At 34.7% G+C, this 21,291-nt stretch overlaps 1 protein-coding gene across 2 annotated transcripts in view; it reads left to right on the top strand.

Annotated features, from left to right (window-relative positions):
• Nucleotides 1-2,324: 2,324 nt before the first annotated feature.
• The window catches only part of AsnRS (asparagine--tRNA ligase), a 33,354-nt gene continuing 14,387 nt past the window's right edge, over nucleotides 2,325-21,291 (top strand). The window contains exons 1-11 of one of the 2 annotated variants that reach the window (XM_089248090.1): nucleotides 2,325-2,443; nucleotides 4,589-4,680; nucleotides 5,016-5,095; nucleotides 8,908-8,973; nucleotides 9,391-9,573; nucleotides 10,689-10,767; nucleotides 14,858-14,928; nucleotides 15,304-15,390; nucleotides 16,960-17,046; nucleotides 18,516-18,572; nucleotides 20,923-21,078. In XM_089248090.1, coding sequence (XP_089104216.1) covers nucleotides 4,644-4,680; nucleotides 5,016-5,095; nucleotides 8,908-8,973; nucleotides 9,391-9,573; nucleotides 10,689-10,767; nucleotides 14,858-14,928; nucleotides 15,304-15,390; nucleotides 16,960-17,046; nucleotides 18,516-18,572; nucleotides 20,923-21,078 — 903 coding nt within the window. In that variant the 5' untranslated portion in view covers nucleotides 2,325-2,443; nucleotides 4,589-4,643. Of the gene's footprint in view, nucleotides 2,444-2,761; nucleotides 2,868-4,588; nucleotides 4,681-5,015; nucleotides 5,096-8,907; nucleotides 8,974-9,390; nucleotides 9,574-10,688; nucleotides 10,768-14,857; nucleotides 14,929-15,303; nucleotides 15,391-16,959; nucleotides 17,047-18,515; nucleotides 18,573-20,922; nucleotides 21,079-21,291 lie in introns of those variants that run through there. The other variant, XM_089248092.1, reaches the window with a different exon arrangement.

Raw genomic sequence — 21,291 nt, 5'->3', positions numbered from 1 at the left:
TTGAGAGTCGTTGATTTTTTGTGACAGTAAAGTTATCCTGTATATTAATGAATTGGCCAATTCGAATTTTGGATAATTCGAACTTTTTTGCTGATGAGATTCCTTTTGAGATTCAAATAACTGACCATACATCCCGTATTTCCCGGGACAGTTCTGGTTTTTTTGGCTGTTTTCCAACTTTTTTGAAAAAAAATGTCCCGATTTTTCACGTATTTTCAACGAAGCCCACTTAGTTTTAATTATTGGTTTGAAAAAAAAAAAGTTATCTTCCCAACTCAGAACTAACATTACGATAATTATTACTGTTTCTTTCAAACCGAGCACAACTCAGGTCTATCACCATTTATGGGCGATTTACTACATAGTAAGTTGTGCCGGAGGTGTAACTGTGTGTGTATAACAGTCTGAGTGCATATGTAGTGTTGTGCTTGATTTTTCAGTGCTGCCATCTATATTTCAGAAGTGAAGTGAGTGATGCGTTATGATTAAATTTGTGCTGTTTATAGGTCTGTTGCTCTCTGTGACGAGACTTCTTAACAGGGAGATCGGTTCGCATTCGCGCCTTGAAGTTGGGAACCACAGAAAACCTAAATCCTACTTCAGCCGACCACCACTATAGCCGGGTTTTCCTAGGAATAGGTTTTTTGCGCCGCGTGAACCGAATTAGACCGGCAGAAACGTGTTAGGTAATTACGCTACGCGTTTGTGTTTTCCTAGGGTGGCGCATCTGATCAGGACGGCTACATTATATTATATGGCCTTGGCACAGTTACTCTGTCGTCTGCATGCTCCGGTTTGAAGAGAAGGGAAAGAAAACAACAAAAATGAAGGGAAGATCGGTGAAACGCGCGGCGCACGACGCATTTGACTCCTCCAGAAACAGCAGCCAATGACGCCCGACGTAAAGCGCTGTCGTGAGCCGTATTGCGCTCTGTAGGAAAACAGCCATACTGCTTTACATAGTGGTGAGTGGATGGCGTGTCACGATGGGGGATTCACGTCGCGCGTAGCACAGAAAACCTGCGCCTAGGAAAACCCGGCTTTCGGTGAAGTTCGAACCCTTGTCCTCACAATGCGAGTCCGTCACTATGACCACTCGACCACCATAGCGGCCAATAACTGTGACTACAAATGAGAATATTCATCTCCCATTCTTTTTTTTTTTTGGAAAGTTCATTTTCTCGTTGGGGGTTCCGCGGGGGGAGGGGGGTGTGGGCGGGGTGCATGTGTGGTGTAGCAGTAGTAGGTAGGGCCTCCAAAAAATGGCTCGGGGATCCATGATGTTCTTAAGTCAGCCACCTCGTTGGGCAATTTGCCTGTTGTGGCGTTGTATTTGTATAATGAACTATTTTTTTTAATTCATTAAAATTTGCAACAGCGCTTCATTTTCCAAGATTGACGTCTTTTTTTGTGACTTTAGTATGAGTTGGCAACTTTGCTTACTTTTGGCATCATTTTTTGGTGATAATTGGCAATTTCCGTATTTTCCCCGAGAAAATATGGTCAGATAAAAAATAACCACCATATTCGACTGTAAGACCTTTACTGCCATCTAGCTATGACTTACTGAACTTGCAAACGGGAATACTCAGCATAAAAAAGAAGGACACTGCACATTCTAGTTGTAGGCAAAGCGCTTGCCTCTTCAAGCGCTTTGGTTGTGGGAAATTCTCATTTTTCTCTCACGTGGTCGTCTGCTTCATTCTAGATCATTGTTTTTGACGTCTCCTTATTTTCTAAAGAAAGAACTGAACTAACTATTCAGTTCAGTTTGTGGGCTTTGCTCGTAGAGAACTGTACCGAGAGAAAGAATAATTAACTGTATTTGCTGTCGTCTGCTTATTTTAGGTTCTTTGTTTTTGACATCTCTTTATGTCTCTCAAAAAATAACTGAACTTTGCTATTCAGTTCAATTTGTGAGCTTCGCTCGTGAGGAACTGTACCGCATAAAAATTTCTCTGCTTAAGAACTTTATCATCCATACCTGAGTCATCTTTATTTTTGAGAGTAGATGACAGCACAAGCAATATGAATCAAACAGTTGAAATTCATATATCACCTGTCCTCTGCTTCTAGGTTAATACTACTAGGTTAATAATACTAATATTAATACTAGGTTAAAACTTATAGCTCAGTGGTTACTACAAGCTGGATGCTCGTTCTTATGCTTCAGAGAAAGAGCTGTGCTCACTATTCAGCTCATTTCTAGGCGTTGCTCAATGAGCTGTACTAAATACGTGACTATAAAAATAATAAAAATTTCTGTTTGATCTCGTCAGTTATGGAAACACTACACTATGATCTGCGACATGTTTTCCTTGTCGGAAGTTTGCATACTCCTCTAGGTCCGTATCAACGTGTTTACATTGAAATTTTCGATATTTCATCAGATATTTGTGTTTGCCAGTCGTGATTGTAAAACCCGAAGTTGCTGATCATACTTGTGAGTTAATTTTAATCATCAAATAATTATTCTTATGGAATTTTCTTCCATAATAATAATTATAATCACTGATTCTCCGTTAACTGTTTTTTTTTCCCAATATGAATCGCAATAGTAGTTTATCTGTCACTTTAAATAAGAGTAGAAATGAAGCAAGAATTTTTCGGGAATAAATGAAATTTAGTTGGAGTTTATAGTTTAATTGCAAGTAAAATATCTAGGCTGATCACTGGGTTGAATTTTCAATTATTGTTTCACAATTATCTTTTTAATTACGAATTTTTTCATGATTTATCATTTGTTACTCACCTGAGGCAGGTATGTCCCTCGAGGCTGTTGTGGTTGAGTGGCGGACGCGAGGTTCGAACTCCACCGGCGCTACAGTGGTGGAAAGAAGAATATGAATGACCAAGAGCACTCTATGGTGTGTGCATTAATGTGAATAACTAAAAGAGTGATCTATAGCATGTGTAAGAAAGTGAATTACCAAAAGAGTGACCCTACAGCATGTGCAAGAGCCACTGTGGTGGTCAAGGGGTGATAGTGTCGGTTTTGCATCAAAGACCCGGGTTGAAACTCAACCGGCACTACAGTGGTGGTCGGCTGAAGTTGGTTTTCTGTGGTTCCCAACTTTGAACCGATCCCCTCCTTTTTAAAAGTCTCACTGCAGAAAGCAACAAGCCTACAACACTATAAATATTCGAGCATTGCACTCCACTTATAATTTGAAATATAGGTTGGAGTGCTAAAAATTCACACACAACACTATATACAGACTCAGATTCTTAGGTGTATATATGCTCACATACTCCTGGAACCACTCAGTGCGGAACAGCTGCTGTATGGTCCGCCACTTGGTGACTTTTGTTTTCGGCAGCAGAAATGTCTGATGCCCCTATTAAAAGTCGCCAAGGCCGTCAGACACTGTGGATGCCGAAAATAAAATCATCAGCGTGTGAAACATAATAATAGAAACCACCAAGCATAATATCAAAAATATCAGTATAAAAAAAATAAAACCTGTACCCTTTTTTTAATCATAAACGGATCAGGGCATAAGGAATTCCGGGCATGAAAGTTTCTCTGGGTTGTGTCAATAAAAACAGTCGTTGAATAAATAAATGTTCTATGTATTAAAAAATAAAGCCCAGACCCTTTTTAACGGACCCTTAATAATAAACGGATCGGGATATAAGGAATTCTGGGCATAAATTCTCTGGGTTCAGAATTATGAACCGATAAGACAGAAGGCATGACAATGGATGAATATGTAATAAATATAACGAATTAATAAAACAGTATGATACAACCTGACCACAGTAGAAAAAAAACAATATCTAAACAACTTGAGCTACATGACAAGGAAGGAATAATATTCCAAGAGACGTGCTGGAAATGGAACAACGACTGTTTTACATTTTTTTTTAAATGCAGTGAACAAAAGAAAAATTCAGTTCGACAAAGCTATCGCTACCTGGTATCACCCGGCAAAAACTGGAAAGGTGGTGAAAAATACGGCAACCAAGATTTCCATTATGATGGTTTTTGCGACTTATCGCCAGAAAAAAGTCGCCAAAGTCATGTCGGACCATACTGTATCTGTTCCGAAACAGTCATACTTTCAGGCTTTTTTTTTTTTTTTTTTTTGCAAAAAAAATAAACACATTAGCACTATGCTAACACACACATTTAGCACACATTAGTTAAAAAGGATCGAAAACAAACAATTCTTAGACTAAGTAAGGGATTGAGATTAGAAATATAATATCCTACATCAAGTACGAAATCAAAAATAATAAATGCCTGGACTCTCTTTTAAATAATACAATGGTCAGGGCAAAAAAACTCTAGATTCAATAAAAATGGCTATTGTACATTAATTAAAATAGAAGTGTGTACAACTTGAAAGAATCCATGTGTGATCCAAAGAACAAATTTCAAATGACAAATTAAAAAACCGTATGTACAATACAGCATATAACGAGCAAAAACTTAAGCTCCAAAAATGTGAATGCGTGACTTGGTAAATTTAAATGCTGCGTCCAACTTATTAACACATTAATTGATTGTTTTTCTATTTATATAACTTAACAGTATGTTGAGATAGTTCTTGGATTATGTAACTGGTGTATTTGGTAATTACAGAAACTTGCGCTGTTTTCGTGGGATTCCCTCATAATTGATGATACAGCCTTGAGACATGGAAATTGAAAAAGATATGAACTCAATAAAAATAAGTGAGTTTTTAATAGTATTGTTTTGTTTTCAGTTTTGAAGTGTAGACCAATGAGGTCTTCAAATGATTTTGAAACACCTAAATAGTTACTGCTAAATAGTTACACTCAAATAACTACAATTTCACATGAAAGAAAACACAGTAGCCTATAGCCTATTCCATGAAAAGAAACCGTAGTGTATCTTTTAGTGTCAAAAATGTTTTTAAATTTCCTTTCTTGTTTTGGGAACATTATTTAGTATAAGCAGTATCTGCAAATTTAATTTAATTAACTGATTTCACTAACAAATGAATACGTGAATCAGAGCTTATTATGCTTTTTTCCCCCCCCAAAAGGTGAGCTGTACTTATCTGATAATGGCTGTGACGAGAAAGGAGATGGAACAGAAAACAACCCTTTCAAAACCCTTTTACAGGTAATGAAATCTTTGTGTTATATGTTTTCGTATGCAAAATGAAAATATTTCTTCCCTTCCTTCTTGAACTAGAATCAGCATTATATGTATTAAATTTAGTTGATAAAATCACCCAAAATTTATATAGGTGGCTTGAATAGACAGGTTTCTCGAATAACTTACATACTCGTATATGTCACCAAAGTTAAATTGTTGTGTAACTATCTCATAACTGCCAAGTCTCCTAGATTTTTACTCTATTTCTTGTGTTCCAGAAAAATTCTTGTTTATCCCAAACTTTTATTGCAATTATAAAAAGTCCCTATTTCTGGAAAATAATTCTCAATAAATTTACCAAGAAAATGTTTGTTGCCTTTATTCCCCCACCCCCCAAATGATGTTACATGCATAACATAAAAGAAATATAAGAAATCTTAGAAAAATTATTACATTACCATTTTGAATGAAGGAATAAACAGGATGAAACAACAATGTAAATACAGTCGAATCCCGTTATAACGAACTCTAAGAGACTGGGAAAATCACTTTGTTATAATGAAATTTCATTATAAAGGAATTTCGGGTCTCTGCCTATGTAAACTTATCTGGAGTGTTCATTAAAATGAGATATTCACTATAATGGTATTCGTTAAAACGGGATTCGACTGTATACCTAAAATGTTCAAAAGATCACACTGTCTCATTTTTTTTATAGGTTTGTCACATTTTCTGTTCTAATTGAGATTTTTTTGGATACATCTACAATATTTTTTTCCGTTTATTGTTTTATTCACATGCATAATATAAATTTTTGCAATTGAGACAAATCATGATAAAATGTTATATTTTGGGGAGTGAAAAGATAAAATATACCAAAACTTTGATTCAATCTCTCAACCATCTAATCGACGGGGTAACTCATATATTAGATGGAGGGTTGGGGTTTTGGAGCCAATCCTGATTAGATGACCGCATGTCCCGTTTTTAATAGGCCTTTTCCATTTTTTTTTGTACTGGTGGCAATTTTTTTATTGGTGAGATTTTTTATTTCGGCATAGTAATGACATAATTTTTAACCTGATGTTCAGCAATAATTACTGACTAATCTGTGTGGGCTATTTGGTCAGGGATAGCTCAACGTTTTATTTTTTTTATGAACACAAGCAGCAGAGTTTAAGCTAAATAAAAAATTCCTTTCGCAAAAAAGCAAAAATGGGGAGAAAAGCTTTAACAAAATGCTATAATGCTAATGTATTAATTGATGGTTGGATGTCTACTCGTTCCATACCTCCTGTACGCATTTTTGCGAAAGTGGCTACCACTTTTGCATTTTGCGAGAAATGCAACCGTAGCTTGAACCCTGATGAGCAGCCAATACATATGAGTTGTAATCTAATTTTTTTTCCAAGTATGTTTGGTCAATTTGGTTAATCTTTTTCCACGGTTGGACAACAATTATTTTGCATTCGATTTTTCAGTATTTTAATACTGTTTTAGATCTCATAATTCTTGTATTATAACTTCACTTGATGGTGCAAGGAAAGTCTGTATGATTTTACTTTCATTATAGTAAATCCCTATTTTTGTTTATGAAATTCTCTTTTATATTTGTCTGGGTAAAGATTTTGCATGGAATTTGTATGTACACAAAAAATATCCCCAAATATCATTCCCCAAGGTTGGCAACTATGCCACCACCTGGGGGGTTTTGAGCTTTGGGGATCTTGAAAGAATAACTGAATCCTGCAGTTACTATAAATTGAATTCTCAAATTATGGTTATTCTATTTTGATGCTAAAAAGACAGATGGAGTCTGTGTGACCCCCATGTTCTTTTATTCTCCCATATCACAAGTAAGAATGAACCAAAAATGTTTAAATTTCTTGACTTTTCCTGAATTATCAATGTTGTTATTATGCACTGAAGCTTTTTTCATTATCTTTCTTAGCAACAGAGATATGAACAAATATACAGTCAAACCGCGTTAATGAGTCACTCTTGGGAGAGCAAAAATATGACTTAGTAAGCGGAGTGACTCATTAAACGGAGTAAGTCATAGCTGTGTCAGTTCCTGCCTGAGGACAATTGGGACTTCCAAAAAGTGACCCTGTAAGCGCAGTGACGTGTTAACCGGGTGAGGCACTAACGAGGTTTGACTGTACTTAGAAAAACGGGAGGGAGGTGGTTACACTCGCCCTCAATATATTTTCAAAAAAAGATGAGAAAAAAGTCGCCACTGCAAGAGAGCAGCAGAAATTACTATGGTCGATCGTCATTGCGTCAAATCCCGATGTTTCATGGGAAAAAAAATTCATTTCATGAATAGAAGAGCTATATATAGTCCACCAAATTAAGAGTTAATTTGTAAATTTTGCCAAATAACGAGTGCTAAATCGCCAAACATCGTGTGGAATGTCCTGAAATTTGCTCCCATTTGGCAAAAATTTCTTTCTGAGTATAACTGAAAAACAAGAAGGAAAATTGAAAAACTTAATTTTAAAGAATTTATGTATGTGTTGGTCCACTTTGAGCGGTGAATAAAGAGTTGCTGCAAATATAAATAATTTTGTAAGAAAAATCTGTAGGTAATGAATGGCACGAAGGAGTGACGACATCTTTTTATAAAAAATATATTTTATTTAAAATGTATATGGCAAAGTAAATTGATGTAAAAACTTTCTTCCCTCGACAACAAGCGCGGCCATTCATCAGCGCGTTTGAAAACCAACTAACTGTGCCTCCTTGACGACCTTCATCCTGTGGTCAGCTTTGACCGATTCCCCACAAATCTGTCAGCCGTGGTTTTTTATTTTGAATGATTGGGGAGGGGGAATGAATATCACTTAGAATTTTTATAATTTATGTGATGCTGTTACGAGTTATATTTTTGACAGAAACTTGAAGGTTTTAGAACACTGGTGACAACAGAAAAGTATGTAGGTGGATTGATTATTTTATGAATTCTTATGATGCTGGGTAACAAATGAAAAGTTGTAATTTCTGAACCACTTCTACGTCTATATTTTTGAAAAGAGGGAAAATTCGTTTGGCAAATTAAAAATAAATTTGCATATGTGCCCCACTTTTTTTTGCTGTAAAACTTGTAAGTTATGAAGTTTGCCATGACTCCTTAAAAACTGCTTGAAACTCCTTAAAAACTCCTTAATTTTTATTTAGGAAATTTTGTATGAACCCTGAATAATATCCCATCTATCGATTGCAAATGAAAGTGTATGAAATATTGTGAGACCTTCCTCATGAATAGGACATCAAGGATTTCTAAATATTTTAAGATAAACTCATCGCCTACAGATACTGATCTCTCATCACTGGAATCATGAATTTTTTCAAATCGAAATCGACAAACTTGGTTCTAAACCTTTGGAAAGAACATTTTCAGGTGCTTCCAGCTGTGAAAAAAAATAAAGCAAGTTCACACTCATTGATCCTATTCAAAACCTAGAGGCGATGTAACACTGAAATCCTATCAGAAATATAGAAAATACAAATCTCCTTGTCTCAAGTTTCCTCTACATCAAGAGAAATTGTTTGCACAGAATGTTTCAAAAACTAAGTAGCGATAAAATATATTAGTAGATCAATGGTTTCACCCTTTTAATTCCTTCTATTATAACTCTATTCTATCATAAAATATATACCAAGTTTTAAAACCTATCCATTATATTTATGCCATTTTTGAAGAACTTCAATTATATTAGAATGATAAATCTTTAATTTATACAATGCAGTGATTGAATTGTCAATCACTGTATGAATATTACAAACTTTATTAGTAAAAATAATTTCATGAGTTTTTATTTTTATTCAATCAGGCCATGAGACATGCTGGCAGTGAACCTTTCCCACCAATTTATGTTGAATCAAAGAAGGAAGGAGAGGTAAGAATCGTCTTTGTTGTTCTTTTGTTTCGGCGAATATATTCTATAAGATTGAAATATAATGTTACCTCTACTTTCAAAATGATACTTTTAGTCACTGACACATTCAACCATCAGCAGCATTTTATAGCTATGGCTTTTTTTTACAATGTACCATGTTTGTCAAAGCATATGGCACACTTATTCTTTTTTTATGGTGCAGCATCTTTCCACGGCGCCACTCGGGCACATAAAGTCATTTTTCATTTTATATTTTGCTCTGATAGGCTCATTTGACTCATATTAAAAGAATGTTTTGTTGAACTTCCTTAACTTGAAGTTTAATTCTGTTTCTACATAGAAATGCAAAAAAAAAACAAAAAAAAACCATACTATGCACATATTGCATTTTTAAGTGTTGTTCCTTGTGTTATTTAGCAGTGGGTATTGGTGTCCCAAGCTCAGATCAAGAAGAACAAAAAAATCTGGGTTCGGGAGCAACACAAGAATGCAGAGAAAGCGGCCAAAGAAACAGAGGATGCACAGAGAAGGGAAAAAAATTTGGAAGAAGCCAAGAAAATTATGATCACTCAAGACGGAAGTTTAGCAAAACCTTTCCAGGTATCTTAGATTTTGTTATAATCTTGATGAAATAAATAAATTACAAATCTGAATAAAAGCAACGGGACTTTTTTTAATACAGAGTGGGCAGAAATTTGGTAAAAACTTTGAAAATTCTTTAAAAAACAGAAATCCTTGTATTGGTATGTAGTTGGCAGAGTTGGTGTTGTCAGTCAGGGCTGGGAGTGGGATGGCAAAGGCCCTGACGGAAAGACAAATTTTAAAATAAATAAAAAAGTGCTGTTATATAATCATAGACTTTGCAGTGGACCTTCCCATCAGAAGAAATGCTCCTGACTTCTAGTTACGGCTCTATTGTCAGCTTGGGAAGGGGTGGCCTGTTGTCACGGGGTAGAAAAATTATGAAAAATCTCAAAAATACATTGTGTGATGCAAATAAAAGTTAGTTGCCAAAGATCGAATACCCGTTAAATTATTCTTTTGTGCAAGGTGTGCATATCATTGCATTTTCTGTATGGTAGAATTTTGTTTTGTCACTTCACACAAAGGCCAAAATTCTGTGCACAGAGTAGTAACAGATTTGTGTAGATGCAAAAAAAAAAGTTGCTGGAGAGTAATATCATTATATGAATAATTATCATCATAGAAGGGTATTGTTATATAGGACTTTCACTCTACATAAATATTTGCTAGGGCATGAGCGGAGATAGACGTGAATGCTGGGAAGGGGGAACACGATATCAATTCATATAGGGCTACATTAGATCAATTTCCTCTGGTATTAATGCTGATGGGGGGGGGGGGGGGAACATAAATAATGTACTTTATGTGTGTCTCACAATTTAACTAAAATCTCACAAGAGCTGGTTGATGCAAGATTTTGGAGTTCAGATGTGGCAGCTGAGCAATTAGAAAGTGATATAAACAAACACATTGAAAAGTCAGTACTCAGTGATTTGACTGAATAAGGTAATGTGTAGAGGTTTATGGAGAGTGTTTTGAAAAATCTGAATCATGAATCTTTGTGTTGCTGATAATGAAACTTTTATACCTAAAAACATTTTGAATGCCCCTCATATTTAGTAGCAAAACTTATACATAAAAAATTATTTAAATCAATTATTATATTGAAATTTTTTCCTTTCGATTCTTAGATAAAAATTGATCAGGCAGTCGAATACAGAACCAAAAGAGTGAAAATTTACGGATGGGTACACCGTTTGCGCAGACAAGGTAAGTTAATTTATACCCGTTTTCTTTTATATATGTTGATACAGTGATGCCTTACTATTTGTCAGTAATCTGCTGCCAAATTGTCAAATTGCATGACAATATTTTTCACATGAGTCTGTGTGAAATAAACTATTTTGTTTGCCTTAGAAAAATATACCATAATGCAGTACACTTCCAATTAGCTTCATGTTTCACTTCACACAAACTTTTTTTTTTTTCAATTTTAAGAACCTTAATATTGGTAGCCACAACTTTGAACACTTGTAACCTTTGTACATTTTGCATATGTACCTGTCATACGAAGTAAATAAAAGAGATGTATTTTTCTGGCTGGCCCACTCAAAGATACTTTCATGAATATTAGCGCCGAAATGAGTTTTGGAATTTGTCTACATCAATTTGAATCAAACACAGGCCCTCGTGTAGTTTGGGCACACACACTATCCAATGCAACAAAGAGATACGCATAGTGAGCTTACCCAGACTGCAATAAGACTGCGGTTTGGTCCCTGGTAAAGAGAAAAAACGTATCTTTCCAAAGCTCATCTGGAAGCTCATATTCAGAAAAGTATCTTTCGTTGATTAAAACTTTTTTTCACTTATGTGCTGTGCTGCTTTTTCATTTCTCGTGTTCTCTTCACACTGGTACATGACTGGTGTTTTCGACCCTGCATTGCTATAAGAATCCACCAATTCTTCTTTGAGCAACATTTTCCTTCCAGAATTTTGTACAGTCTTTACTGGAAAACCCTATATCTAACACTTTTCTATGAATTTATGAATCCTATTATCTTGTATTAATCAAACTTTGATGAAATGAGATTTTTTCATAATTCTATGTCTGTGTTATTGTAAAACCAAACTGCATTAATAAATGATTACAAATTTATATTAGTTCTCGCAATTAAACATTTTATTTCTGGAAAAAAATATAAACATACCTAATACAGTGCATGGTAACAATAACAATTATATCAGAAAGAAACTCAAATGTGAATATAATTATATGACCATATCTCCCTTTTTTTCGAACAAAATGTGTAGAAACTGGAACACTCCGATTTTTCTTTTCCACATAACTGGTTGCAAAATGTTCAATTATGCCTTTTTTTTCATATTGTTCTAAAACAGTATTTTTGTTTTAACCCTTTCGGACCCAAGCATTTATTTTTTTCGGAATTTTCAAAATGTTTTTACATTTTTGATATTCAAAAAATGCATTAAAAACATAAATGTCAGCAAATCTTTATTTTTTAAAGTTTTTTTTTCTTCAAATTTTCACTTTTTTTTTTTGTGATGAAATAATTCATTTCATTCAATTTTTTTTTCTGGCAGCAGGGGGCATTCATTCATTTTCACACATTTAGAATTTTATTGCTAAATTTTATGTAATAAATCACACTTTTCAGGAGGCACTTTCTTCTTGAAGCCATCTTAAAAACCCCTAAAAGTTCAACTTCAGGTGCTGCACTCTGACGAAATCTCCCAAAAATCGTATTTATCATATTTTTAACTCAAAACTTACAAAATCTTCCAAGTCTGGGCTTAAATCTCGGAGGTCAAAAGAAATATTGACAAAAATATGATTTTGGGTGGGGGGGGGGGGGGTATGCACTGTGCATCTTATTTCAGTTTGCACCTCGCTACCACATATCAAGGTTCAAGGTTACAAGAATAAATTTTACAGTAAGAAAAAGCAACCCACACATTTGTGGCACCAGGTCTGAAAGGGTTAAGCGGTGGCACAGCAGAAGTCACTAAACACCCTTCAAAATGCCATGTCTTTTTTGAATGAAGTAGGTTTCTTATTTTCAGCAAGTGCTAGTAAATATACCATATCATAGTCACACTAAGTCATTCTTACTTTTACAATAACAATAAGTTATAGGAGTTTCTTACACATCGTATACAAGTCGGCGCTGTCAAATTGAAGGACATTTTAGTCCAACTACAATTCTGTGTTTTGATTGCTAGATATATTCTAATGTTATGCACTATAAGTGTATTGTTTAAAGTATCTGATTATCTAAACAATTTAATAACAAATCAACATCATACATATATGGCATAAAAAAACTTTTTAAACACCCATCTGTTATAATAAGAATATAGCAGATGTTTATATCTATACGCACATATATAAAGTCAAACAGCTTGAATTTAAGAATATCAAATCATTCCATAGTTTTTCCTTCAGCATTTATGCTATGCTCTAAATTGTATATTTTACTAAAAAAAGAAACATATATTTTCAAAATAATTCTGTACAGAATAGAAAAAATTATTTAATAATCATGTTACGTATTTATTCTTTGTAGAGCATAGTCATTTTTTGAACATTACATGCAATTGACATGCATGCCCATTTCCAATGGGAATTTTAAAAATTGAAAAGCAATATTTGAGGTTTTCGACAGTTTTTTTTTTTTTTTGACAGGTTTTTGACATGACAGTTTAAACCATACAAAAACTGTCATTCATCAAAAACCTGCGAACCCTGGCTATTGCAAAAGCAGCACTTCATGTGTACATGGATTATAGCAACTACTACAGCCCAAATAAAGCATTGTAAATCAAGTATGGAAATGTTTGTAAACAAGGAAGGAGGTATGCCATCTGAGTCCTCCTACATAGTCTTGCAGGTTGATAATGATAACCAACGCCTGGATATTATCCATATAAAAAATCCTAAAAAATAGCCTAAGAACTCAAAAAATGCCTTAAAAACTAAAAAAATAAATGCTATTAGGGGAAAAAAAACAAATTTCTTCAAAAACCAATTGTGTTCCAAAGTGAAAAAAAAAAAAGTTTTTTAATACAACAATAGTATTGAAAATCACATGTAAATTTATTCTCAACATTATATTTCATCTAAAACTGGCAGTGGAATTTTTCAAATAAACAATTTCTAATTTATGAATTCATTGAGGAATTCATATTCATTCATTCAATCTAAAAGACAAAATATAAAAATTTTTGTAAGTAAAGTTTACACTAAGATAAATTTCTCTCAATATCAAGAAATGCTATTGGGGGGGGGGGAAGGGGGATCTGGTCTAAAGTTATAATTCCTCTTTGATTTCAAATTTCAGACATATAGACATTCCAGTCAAAACATCCAGAATTTTTCCTAAATTCACTGTCGTTTTTTCATTATTTTTTTTTAATTTCATAGCAGCAAATTGGCCTACCACACATTTAGCATGCCCTGAAGACTGACTTTATCAATAACATTAATTTGCCAAATACATGCATACCTTCTTTCTGTAATGCCTGAATGGTAGATACCAAAATGCTGCACAGCATCTGTCCTTTAGTATTCCCTTGTCCAAACACAGCTTGTGAAATCTTAATGCACAGCATCATATGGATCAAAATCACATTTAACATGAATTTGAAAATTTTCCCTCTAGTTAAAGTATTTTTCATGTTCCCAATCAACCTTTTTGAATAATGAAAGAAGATATTCTCACTCAATAGGACCAGAATTCCTTGAATTCATTTAATGTTTCGTGAAGTGGACAACTCTTGGAATTTTTAATAAATTAGCTTTGAATTACTAAACTTTGCCTGTTATCTATAAAGAAAGATACAAATGAAATGATAAAGGAAATGCATGTTTTTAATTAAGTTAGAAAAAATAATAATAATTTGCCTAGTTTTTCTTAATTATCAAATGCTTAATATTTATAATTTTTTAACTTTTTTTATTCTGAAAAAATTTTTTTAAAGTAAAAGCATATTCTTACAATGCCAAAAAGTGCTCTAAACTTATAAAAATGCCTTTATAGTGAAAATGTGTGGAAAAATGAAAAATTTATGAAAATACAAATGCCATCAACATCCGTGCCCTGATGATAACTTATTGGGTAATGCCTGGTTCCACCCTAGCTTTAAAATGTACAAAAAACTTGTGAAATTGATAACGATACAGGAATGATAACATTATCTGTGATTCTCATAAGCTGTACTTGTGCTGTATCCACTTGGTATCCATATAAAAGTTGTATGTATTCAAACAGTATGTTAACATAACTGTGTATAATTTGTGGGTAGAAATCAATCAATATATATATATGATTTTTCTTAGGTAAAGCATTGATGTTTATTACTCTTAGAGATGGAACTGGTTACCTTCAATGTGTTCTCAATGACCTACTCGTGAGTTTGAAATCTACTTGATGTGATATTTTTGTGATTTGATTACATGTCTTTGTAGTGTATCCTAACTACTGAATTATCATAAAATAATATGAGGTGTTCAGGGTCCTCCTGGGAATATAACATATAGTTATATGTTGGACAAAACAATTAAAAGTTTGATAATTTTGAAAAACAAAAAAAAATTTTATGGATGTATGCAGCAGTACATGGTTTCAATTTCCATGGAAAAAAAGAATTAGTACTAAAAGTTGTCCACAAAGAAACTCACAGAATGCTACTATGATGTTTGTTGTTAATTACAAATGATGATTCAATTTGAGCATTATTCTGGTATTCCAAATGTATATCATTATTTTTATTTCTTTGGTCTAGTGTCAAACTTACGAAGCTTTGGTTCTTTCAACTGAGTCAACAATTTGTATTTATGGGCTGATTTGTGAAGTCCCAGATGGCAAAAATGTAAGTTAGTTTTTTTTTTGTTTTGAAAGTGCTGAAATTTACTGTAATTATTATTCATTTTTATGATGATTAATTTTTAAATGTCCCATCGTCAGAGGGACATTTAAACACACATTGAAGAGCCAAAAAAACTGGTACACCTACCTGATATCGTGTAGGACCCCTGCGAGCACGCAGAAGTGCCGCAACACGACATGTCATGGACTCGACTAATGTCTGAAGTAATGGTTGAGGTAATTGACACCATGAATCCTGCAGGGCTGTCCATAAATCCGTAGGAGTAAGAGGGGGTGGAGATCTCTTTTGAACAGCATGTTGCAAGGCATCCCAGATATGTTCAATAATGTTCATGTCTGGGGATTTTGGTGGCCTACGGAAGTGTCTAAAGTCAGAAGAGTGTTCCTGGAGCCACTTTGTAGCAATTCTGGACGTGTCGCATTGTCCTGCTGAAATTGTCCAAGTCCTTCGGAATGGACATGAATGGGTGCAGGTGATCAGATAGGATGCTTACGTACCTGTCACCTGTCAGAGTCATATCTAGATGTATCAGGGGTCCCATATGCACACGCCCCATACCATCACAGAGCCTCCACCAGCTTGAACAGTCCCCTGTTGACATGTAGGGTCCATGGATTCATGAGGTTGTCTCCATACCCGTACACGTCCATCAGCTCGAAGCAATTGGAACCGAGACTCGTCATACCAGGCAACGTGTTTCCAGTCCTCAACAGTCCAATGTCGGTGTTGTCGGGCCCAGGCGAGGCGTAAAGCTTTGTGTCGTGCAGTCATCAAGGGTACACGAGTGGGCCTTCGGCTCCGGAAGCCCATATCGATGATGTTTCGTTGAATGGTTTGCACTCTGATACTTGTTGATGGCCCAGCATTGAAATCTGTAGCACTTTGCGGAAGGGTTACACGTCTGTCACGTTTAATGATTCTCGTCAGTCGACGTTGGTCCCGTTCTTGCATGATCTTTTTCTGGCCGCAGCGATGTCGTAGATTTAATTTTTTACCGGATTCCCGATATTCACGGTACACTTGTGAAATAGTCGTACGTGAAAATCCAAATTTCATCGCTACCTCGGAGATGCTATGTCCCATCTCTCGTGTGCCGACTATAACACCACTTTCAAACTCACTTAAATCTCGATAACCTGCCATTGTAGCAGCAGTAACCGATCTAACAACTATGCCAGACACTTGTTGTGTTATATAGGCGGTGCCGACTGCAGCGCCGTACTCTGATTGGTTCCATATCTCTTTATTTGCATACGCATGCCTGTACCAGTTTTTTTGGCTCTTCAGTTTATATACTTCCTGCCCAGACTGGATAACTAGTTTGAGAATGAAATTATGATTTTTTTGCATGTCATCCTGAATTTGTAATAACATTTTAAAAAATGTATATATACTTGAAATTGTATACTTGAAGTATGCCAGTTTGTTTGAATACATTATTAGGGATGCTAAAAAATTTTAAACATTTTTCTTCCTGAGTTTTACTCATACTCATTATTTATATTAAAATGTTTTTATGTAAATAATTTTTTTTTTTTTTTTACTTCAAAGGCTCCAGGTGGACATGAGCTGCAGTGCGATTTTTGGGAACTAGTTTCTGAAGCTCCAGCTGGTGGTATCGATAATGTTCTAAACGAGGTGAGAAATCATTTTAACAAATAAAAGAAATATGTAATGTGAAGATAAATAATTTCTAAAGCAGTTTAAATGTTGAAAGAACTGTTTGATTACAATTTTTTTAAAAATGGTCCAGCTTCGGCTCAATTATGACCACAGTTTTCTCTCTGAATTGAAATTTTTCCATATTTGACAGTCTCGGTATGCGCATGCTACTGTATTACATGGAAAATCCAATGGCCTTTCTCGCACCCATATAATTTGCACACTCTTATGGAACTTGTGAAAATTACTGCACATCTTTGTACCAGTGTCTGCAGAGAAATGGGTATTTACCATACCTACAGAGGGACGTAGACTTGGTTGAAGGGGTGCGGTGCAGAGAAGAGCTACGCGTGTCCTGATTGGCACACAGGGCTTGAGTTATGAAGAGAGACTTCATTTTTTGAATATGTTTACATTGGATGAACGCAGGTGTCGAGGAGATATGATCGAAGTGTTCAAAATTTTCAATGGGATGGATAGGATGGACCATGAACTTTTAGTACACCGCCAATCGACTGCTTTTACAAGGGGACACCAGTATCGATTGGTGAGGGACAATGCAAGGTTATGGTGTCGCAGGGAATTTTTCTCGAATAGGGTTGTTAATAAATGGAATAGCTTACCCCCGAAGGTAGTAAATTGTAACACAATTGACACGTTCAAAAAGAAATATGTTAAACGTGTTGGGGTAAATCGAGAAGCTATCCATACTTAGCATAAGACAACCATAAGTATTCTTTATGGGCATTGTATAATATTTTATCATGTGTATATATTGTTTATAATTTTTGGTAATTGCATTTTCAATTGGGTTGCTGTATTTTTGAAATATATGACATATATATCTTTTTCCCAGCCTCCTCTTTGGGCATTTTGCCTGTTGTGGCATTGTATTTGTATTTCATTTTTGGGTATATTCTGAGATTCTTCTGTATCTCATCGTATATCCTATCTGTGGAGTAATGGGTCTCAATATTCATATTTGGACCAGGGCCAGAACTGGAGAAAGGACAACTGCCTCAGGCAGCAAATTCTAGTGGGCGACAAATTATAAGGGAATAATAAATATGAAAACACTGTTATCAAATTATCAAATTTTAGAGTGGAGGGAGTGGAAAAATCATGTATATCCCCTGCCCCCACTGCAAAAATCCTAGTTAAATCTGATAAGTCTGAACCATTTTAATTTTAAATTGTGCATCTTGTTCCCTAATTATATATATCTCCTCTTATATATAAGGATACAGAGGTCTTCTGCAAAGTATTTGTTTCATCCCTTCTTCAAACTGTTCACCAGGAAGTATACTAGAAAATCTTGCTTCTCTTTAGCAATCCCCAAGTAGTGTACATCATCTGACATCTAGAAGTTAAGTAAAAGGTGTCATGTGTTTCAAGGGGTAGGAACTTTTTGTTTGCATCATAAATTTACTGCTTATATCTTTTAGGAATCACATGTTGACGTTCAACTTGACAACCGCCATTTGATGCTAAGAGGAGAAACTGTAAGTTTTTTGTTTTCTTTATAGTCATCTTGCATTAATGCAACATCATATGATGATATGTTGTCTTATTCTAGTGTTATTACATACATCACTGTTAGAAGTTGCTTTTTTATGAACAAAAAATAGTAATAGCAACAGGCATGTGATGTATATGGAATGTACAGTCGGACCTGCTCTTATAATGAACCACCTTTTAGCTAGAATCTGAATTCAACATGCAAGTTAATGCATTTGGTTTGGAATAGTGCTAATTGTATGACAATTCTGTCACTTATAGCAAGCAGATTTTCTTTGTAGCTTGGATTTAACAAATGATTTGAGAAGGAAACTTAAAGAAATATATACAAGAAAAAGAGGGAGAATTAGAAGTAAATGCAAGAAAAATCACAAAATTGTGAGTTTTTCTGCCTCTCATAATATGGAAATAATACCACTGACAAGGAATAAATGTCAGTCAAATAATTTGACAAAAGGTTTATCACTCAGTGTTTGCCAATTCACTTATAATCTTTGATCATTCTAACTTGATTCCTGATGTAAACAAAATCATGTGTGCAACACTCAAAGGGATTGCATAAAGAGCATTTCATCTCTCCTGCAATACAAAACCACCACAAATGTAATCCTTTGATTGTTTTCACCTCATATCATAAAATACCTTTTCATTTTTATTTATTTATTTATTTATTCAGTGTTATTTCCAAGTTATCTGGAGGATGAAAACAAAAACATTTGTCAGAAGTTGGGTCAAAGCATTTTTTGCTGCTATGTCTTCTGAGAGGGTGTTGATAGGTCATTCTCACTCAAACCTAACCATCTTTCTTTTAACCAAAGTATTTTTTTTTATTGCTGGTCGCAAACAAATTCAATATACACTTGTATAAGCTTTTTCAAGAGTTCTCTCAAAAATAGTTTTATTATTTATGATTTGATAGCATATAAATGAACTGTGTGTGTTGTTTGACAGGGCCAAAAAATCATTGATTTGTAGCTGCTCCAAGACTCCTATGAGCAACAGGGATTTGTTGCTGTAATCAAGATTTTTTCTCATCATAGTGCTTCCACATGCATTGGACATAGGGGGACTCCCTTATATGCTGGTGGATATACTCATTTCCAAAACATTGCAGTTCTGTCTTATCAGCTTGTTGGGAAGGATAGGCAGTGTCGTCTTAATGTATGGTCTCACCCAGGCACGGCACAGGGGCCTCACATAATGAGATCTGGTTGAAAGTTTTGAGAATTTAATAGGTAGGGCTTTGCAAAAATCACTTGGCCCGGGGTCCCATGATGGTCTTGAGACAGCCTTGAGGGTAGGAAGCACAGATATTGATTTTGTCAAAGGTGACCTATTCTTATTTTAGTCGGAAAAGTCAGGATTATCACTATAACATGAATGGTAAGTTTTCGAAACCTGGTTCCAAACCACACTACTCACTTTTGATTCAGTTATCATCATTATGACAGTCATTAAAAATGTACTATGGAATGCTCTATGAGAAAGTCTGGCCTGAGGGGCCACCAGAGATCACAGCTTAGGGGCTCCCTGCTGCTTCATGGGGGGATGCGCATGGGTCCATACCACAACTTCCACGTGAATAAAAAACCTGAAATTGTCTCAAAGAAGAAACAGGAACAATGTTAAAGTAAAGAAACAAAGTACAGGATAACTCCCTCATCCAATTGGAACTGTTACAGCCCATGCAAAATTACAAAATAATTAAATATACATGCCCTTAAGTGATAAATAAAAACTTCAACGTGGGGGTAAGTTATTTACTTACATTTATTTATGTCATATTTGGTAGTATACTTATTTTATGTCATGTTTGGTAGCATACTTATTTTATGTCATATTTGGTAGCATACTTATTTTATGCCATATTTGGTAGCATATTGAGCCCAGTAAAATCATATGGCATAAATAATGTCAGAAATGAAATTGCACAATTTTGAAGAAAAAGTAATTAGAAGATGTGATGTGAATAGATTTCTTTGTATCTGCTCTAAAATATGGTTTCAACTATCTAAACTTCACAAACTTTTATAACGACCATGGTCTATTACATCCTGCAGCAAATCTTCTAAGCTGGATTTTTTATGTGCTCACAGCGAAGGCGTGACTTTTCGAAACAAATTGGGAAAGGAATCTTTTTGTAACAAACTTTTGGAAAAGAATGTACTTATTACTTTTTGTAAATGAAAGATGGTAATTGGTGATAACGAGAGAGAGATGTGATGTATTCGAAATATATCTAGTATATTTTTCTAAGAAACATAATTTTCAAATGGATATCACCTGGGGATTTAAGATTATGGAATTTCACTCAACGTTTCTGTTTTTTCCCAGCTTTCAAAAATTATGACAATGCGCTCGAGAGTGGTGCACGCATTCCGTGAGTATTTCTTCAGCAGGAAGTATGTCGAAGTAACACCACCAACGATGGTTCAGGCTCAAGTAGAAGGCGGCTCCACATTATTCAAATTAGACTACTTTGGAGAGGAGGTAAATTATTTGATAAAATTTTGTTTTTTCCCCTGAAAAGTTTTCTTGCATCATATTTTCAATGCTAATCAAAACATTATTTACAAGTGATTAAAAGCAAATGTGTGATAGCAAGTGAGTTGAGAACAGAAAAACAAAACTGAATTCATGATGTTCAGCCTTAAAATATCCAGACCAGATTTTTTAAGCAAAATCAAAATTTGTGCATTAGAT

Source organism: Pholcus phalangioides, unplaced genomic scaffold (genome assembly GCF_987345545.1).
Source record: "Pholcus phalangioides strain wild (caught in Gottingen) unplaced genomic scaffold, Ppha-v1.0 ptg000019l_1, whole genome shotgun sequence".
In the NCBI taxonomy this organism is placed as follows: Eukaryota; Metazoa; Arthropoda; class Arachnida; order Araneae; family Pholcidae; genus Pholcus; species Pholcus phalangioides.
The sequence above is the reverse complement of the archived record's forward strand: the minus strand, read 5'-3'. Positions and strand labels throughout refer to the sequence as shown.